This window comes from Chrysochloris asiatica, unplaced genomic scaffold (genome assembly GCF_000296735.1).
Source record: "Chrysochloris asiatica unplaced genomic scaffold, ChrAsi1.0 scaffold00132, whole genome shotgun sequence".
NCBI lineage: Eukaryota > Metazoa > Chordata > Mammalia > Afrosoricida > Chrysochloridae > Chrysochloris > Chrysochloris asiatica.
Window position 1 is genome coordinate 3,174,155 of NW_006408650.1, and position 5,851 is coordinate 3,180,005.

Consider the following 5,851-nt stretch of genomic DNA (forward strand, 5'->3'; position numbering starts at 1 on the left):
CCGTGTGTGTCAGAGGAGAACGGTGCCCACAGGGTTCTCAACTTCTGAGTTTTGGGAAGTAGTTCGTTAGGCCTTTCTTCCCCAGATCCTCTGGATGGATTTGAACCCTCTGACTTTCAGTTAACAGCTGAGCATATTAACCAGGGACTTCTGGTAAAGCTGTTGGTGGGTGCTGTCCAGCTGATTCCCACTCATGGTAACCCCATGTGACCAAGTAGAACTACCTGCTCGGGTATCCTAGGTCACTGTATTTATGGAAAGAAGATGGCCACGTCTTTCTCCTGCCAAGTGGCTGATGAGTATGAACTAATGACCTTTCAGGTAGCAGCCCAGCACTTAATCCACAGCACCACCAAGGCACCACCTGCTAAAAATAGGGGTGCTTTCCACACGTTAGGACCCAGCAGCCTAGTGGAGGGACCATCTGTGAACCGCGCACCGACAGCACTTACCCCGTGGATGACGTAGCCAGGGTCAGTGTACATGACCAGGGGCGTGATGCGGGGGTGGTTGGCGTAGTGGAAGACCTTGGGGAACGACTCCTTCTTGTAGACGTGGAGCTTGGGGTGCGCATCCTTGAGGACCTCGTACACCTTGTCCATCATCCCCTCTTTGGGAACCAGCAAGCCATTGGGACCGTAGTCAAGTAGCTCAAATGAGATGTTTTTGAAGGAAAAGTTGGAGAATTTGTGGAACTCCACCAGGTTGCTGGCATTCTTGTCCACGGTGGTCATGCCGTGGTCTGATGTGATGATGAGGTTGAGGCTGTCTGCCAGGCCGTTCTGCTGAATACTCTGGCGGAGGTAGCCCACCGTGCGGTCCACCTGTCTCACCATGTCCTTCCTCTCTGCAGACTCGGGCCCAAACTTGTGGCCAGTGGAGTCAGGCTCCCCAAAGTAGAGCGTGACCAGGTCTAGGCCCTCCTGGGTGAACCACCTCATCACTGTGTCGATGTTTGCTCTCCATTCCTGTTCGTCTTTGTAGTTGTGGAAGATGCCTTCCTTGCGGCTCTGCGTCACCGCCATGCCCTGGTAGGTGACGTTCCCACCAGGGAAGAAGAAGGAGCCGGACTTCAGACCCTGTCAAGTGGAGAAGTATTAGGGCCGTGGGACCCTGGGATCCACCAACTCTGCTTTTCCCATGCCCGCGGGCACAGCTGCCTCCACCGTGCCGTTTGCCTACCTCCTGGGGCTGTACCCTAACACCACCATGCACTTTTGAATTCTTTTGAGATGCCTTTTATATCTTTTAAGGAGCCCTCATGCACTGTAGGAGATGCAATGGCCTGCTAACCACAAGGTCAGCAGTTCAAACCTATCAGCCACCGGGCAAGAGATAGATGAAGCATCCTGCTTCTGGAAAACTTTACAGCCTCAGAAACACTAAGGGGGCAGTTTCCCTCTGTTCTGTAGGGTCGCTGGGAGTTGGAACTTACTGTCAGCATCAGGTTAATGTGGTTGGTATCTTTTAGGAACCCTGGTGGCACAGTGGTTAAAGTGCTCAGATGTGGCCGGCTGCTTCCATAAAGAGGACAGTCTTGGGAGCCCTGTGGTGTGGCTATAAGGTGCAGTTGACCCAGCCTCAGTGGGTGTGGAGTTTGGGTTCTTATCTTTTATCTTGTATTATTGCGGGTGAAAGCTATGTTACAGAGGGACAATGGGGCCCAGTGAGCTCAAGGACACGTAAGGTAATGGATATCAACATGTCCTAAGACCACCGGGCTCCCATCTGGGCTGTGTCTGCCTGTCTGTCCACCCACCTGCTCCCTCAGCCTTCTGGCTGGGCATTGTTTGCTCTTCCAGAAGCTGATGACTATGTAAGGGTCCACCCGTCCTGTCCACCTTAGACCGAGAGCCCTCAGAGCACGTGGAGTCTGACGCATCTGGAGTCTTGACTTAGCGGCCGCGCTGGAGCCGGTGAGGGCTCTGTGGACTCCACTGGGGTTGGTTTAGTGATGCTCAGGTGGGTGGGGGCTCTGAGGGTGGAGCCGTCAGCACAGCCCGGAGTGCTGGGAGCATTTTGAGGTGGGGGGTCCTGAGCTAGATCCCCCCATTTTATTTTTAGTCTCTTAGAATTGAGCTGCTCAGCCTTGAGAGGGGCATGGGACGGGCACGCCACAAAGTCACAACGTCTTCTTGTGGAATCACAAGCATTTCCCCAGGAAGGAGACATGTGTCTTGGTCCTGCACTCCAGGGAGGGCCTCGAGGTAGACCGGGCAGGACTGTGTCTGTGGGCTGCAGGTACTACCAGCCTTAGCACCCACCAGTCTATCTGGGAGCACCCAAGTCAGAGGGGCCTGCCCACGGAGGTCTTCCAGGGTTCCCACTGAGAGTGGGCGTCCACATGGGTGCGGTGCATTACCTGCTTCTGGGCGGTGATCCAGATGGGAATGCTGCCATTGTCCCACCACTTTGTGATGCCCAGCGTGCTGTGGTAAGGTAACTTCACCTTGGAGGTGGTGTTGTAGAATGTGTTATGTACCACACCGTGGTTCTCCACGTATTTGCCTGCGGGACGGAGTGGAGCAGAAGGTCTCTTGTACTGCTAGGGCTTGGGGTGGGCTCACAGCAAAAAGCGCCCTGCCCCAGGGAGTCTCTGAAAACGGTTAAGTGCTCAGTTGCTAACCGAAAGGTTGGAGGTTCGAGGCTACCCAGAGACTCAATTGTTGTTAAGTGCTGTCAAGTTGGTTGTTCTGACTCATAGTGAACCTGGATAGGGTTTCTAAGGAGTAGCTGGTGAGTTTGAACCGCTGCTATTGTGGTTCAAACAGACCTTGCGGTCCAGTGCTTTATTCTCACCAGCTACAGGTATTTTCCCTGGACGCGGCCATTCCGCATACACTTTTGGGAGTTTCTTCTGAAGCGAGTGCCCCAGATGCGGAGAGGCACCTATGGGGAGATATGGAACCACCTGGACAGCCCCCAGGGAGTGAGGTCCACTCAGCAAATAGCCAACAATGGAATCCTAGGCCAGGACAAAAGAACCAAGTGGAGTGCCCTGCGTCAAATCCACGGCCATCGAATTAACTGTGACTCAGAGCCTCGCTACATAGGGCTCCTGAGGCTGCACATCTCTGTGCAGGTGGACAGTCTCATCTTTCTTCCACTGAGACGCGGGCGGATTTACCTGCAGCCACCAGGGCTGGAGGCATTTACAAATTTGTTTTCTGAATAGGAAATGCAAGCACCTGGTTCTAAGTTCCAAAGATACAAAAGATACCAAGGGAGGGACAGTGAAGGCTGGGTCCCCCGGATGTGGGCGGGTGGTGCAGAGGGACAGCAGTTGCAGTCTGTGGACAGAGGGGGTGTGGCTGATAGAGTGGGGGCTGCAGAGCCCTAGGGAGAGGTTGTGGGGGCAGGGATGGTGGAAGTGCTAACCCCCACAACTGGGGGTGTGGCCCTGTGGAAATAGGGTCTTGGCAGGTGTTGTCTGTCCTATGACTTATAAAAGAGGAGAAAAGATACAGAGATGGGGGGGGGGTTAACAGAGGATGGACAGAGTGTGACACTGCAGATGACCCCTGCCTAGTGTCCCCCCAAGCCAGGAGCACGGCAGGGACGAGTCTCCCTCAGAGCTTCTAAAGGACTCCACACGGCCAAGATCTGAACGGGGAGAACCAGTTTCTGTTGCCCTAAGGAAACCTACACCATTGCTGACGCCCATTTGCACTGCTTGATTTTTTGTATTTAAACCTCAGGTCTGCATTGACTACATGAAATGCCTGTTCAGACGAGGTCTGGCCAGGGCTCGGGGGGCTGCTCGGGACAAGGACAGGTTCAGGGAGGAGACGGGGTAAGCCGCAGGAAGGACAGCTCGGCTCTTGTCTTCTGTCTCCTGCTTGCCTCCTCCTCCTCCTTGGGTGGCTACCACCCATTTGAGGAACCTACCAATTGACACCAAGGATTTTGGAGTTGTTAGGTGCTGACTCATAGCAACCCAATGTATAGCAGACTGAGACACTGCTCTGCACCGTCCTCATAATTGTTGCTGTGTCTGACCTCAGGAGGCCCAATGGTTTTCTCATAAAAGCCTCCCATCCTTGGAGGAAAGACTGTGTCCCTTCTGTCCCTGCTTGGAGCCCAGAATGGAGCACTGGGTCCCTTCTACTGGGTCCCTTCATCCCCACACCGCCTGAGGCCAGAACTCACCAGTGACCAGGGTGAAGTGGCAAGGGCTGGTCAAGGTGATGAAGGGAGGGGTCATGTATTGAGCCTTCACGCCTTCCTGTGCCATGGTGTCCAGATTGGGGGTGTCCACATCCTGGTCATAGTTCCAGCGGAAGCCATCGAAGGACACGAGGAGCAGCTTGCGCCGGGACCCCCGTCCATGTATGGGCCCTCCAGCTCCCAGGGTCAGCAGGGTGGCCAGAGCCACGGCGAGGAGGACGACCAAACGGCTCATGACTGCTCCACTGCCGGTGACTGACTGTCTGCCGGTGTGTGTGCCGGAAGGAGGAGTACAAAGTCCCAGGGTCACTCACACAGCTGGACTTAGAGGAGAGTGCACTGGTGTGGACTCGTGACCGACTTCACTGCTCATAGAACCTTCTGGGCTGGACGATACAGCCTCGCCCGACCACATGTGACCCCCACGAGGGAGGTCCAGGACATTTGTCCTCATGCTCAGAGCCCTGTAGGAACCCACTCCTGTGTCCGAAAGCCCATGCCCCGAGCACGCTCCATCTCTGCTCATCTGACCCCGAGTACCTGGTTTGGGGGTGCTCCCCAGCCACAATGCAGCGAAGGCCTGTGTATGGGGTGAGGTTGGACTGGGGGAAGCTTGAGGGTCACCTCCGACAGACCAAGCTCTTGTCCTTGAGACCCAGCCTGTGTCTGCAGCTCAGCAGGACTGGCCTTGTCACTGGGAGTCAGTCTGAGGCCCACCCACCCTCTGCTGCCTCCTGGGTAACTGGACCTCTGGGACCATCCAGATGGAGGTCCAGAGGGTCAGGGTGGGGTGTTTGTGGTTATGGGACTCTCAGTCACAGCCGGAGGGCAGGAGAGGGGCCTGTGAGCTCAGTGTGGTCAGCTCTGTGTCCTTAGCCCTTCACATGTGCTCCCACACTCTTCCTATCACAGACTACACGATAGTGACAGCCCCTCTGAGAAATAAACTGGGGCAGTGTGTGTGTGGGAGAGGGCAGCACCCTAAGGGTGGTCAGCCAAGGCTTTGCTGGGAAGGGGGTGTGGGAGGCTGTGGGTGCCGAGGGTCAGGGCTGTGCTGAGGGACTTGGTGGACTGTGGTGAGAAATTCACTGTTCTCACCAGGGGCAGAATAGGGGTGGCCTAAGGAGCTCTGGTAGCGTAGTGGTTACGAATCGGGCTGTGAACCGTAAGGTCAGCAGTTCGAAACTACCAGCTGTTCCATGGGAGAAAGATGAGGCTTTCTGCTCCCGTAAAGATTTACAGCCTCAGAAACCCTGTACAGGGTCGCTATGGGTTGGAACCAACTCCACGGCACATTACAACAACAACAACAACACTGCCCTAATGCTCTCGGGGCGGCACTGCAGGACCAGCACGGGACTTCTGATCCAAGACGCAGAGTTCAAACCCACCAGCCACTCCTAAGTCAAGTGGAATCCTGGTGTGGTGCTGCAGGGTCAGCGCTGGACTGCTGGTCACAAGGTCCAGGGTTCAAACCCACCAGCTGCTTCTTGGAAACCCTATACAGTGTCACTATTAGTCAGAAACAACTTGACAACACTTAACAACAACAAAAAACAATGCTCAAAAACAGCACTAAATGCTCACATGCAAATTCAGGCTGAAGAAGATCAGAACAAGTCCACGAGAGCCAAAATATGACCTTGAACAGATCCCACCTGAATGTAGAGATCATCTCAAGAAC

The 5,851-nt window shown here is 54.8% G+C and overlaps 1 protein-coding gene across 1 annotated transcript in view; it reads right to left on the reverse strand.

Moving 5' to 3' along the window:
• ENPP7 (ectonucleotide pyrophosphatase/phosphodiesterase 7) overlaps nt 1–4,402 on the reverse strand; it is a 6,037-nt gene extending 1,635 nt beyond the window's left edge. Inside the window, exons 1-3 of the mRNA XM_006869649.1 lie at nt 4,150–4,402; nt 2,363–2,508; nt 453–1,079 (exon numbers count right to left, since the gene is read on the reverse strand). Of these exons, the coding sequence (XP_006869711.1) occupies nt 453–1,079; nt 2,363–2,508; nt 4,150–4,402 (1,026 nt within the window). The remainder of the gene's footprint in view (nt 1–452; nt 1,080–2,362; nt 2,509–4,149) is intronic.
• Between the last annotated feature and the right edge of the window lie 1,449 nt (nt 4,403–5,851).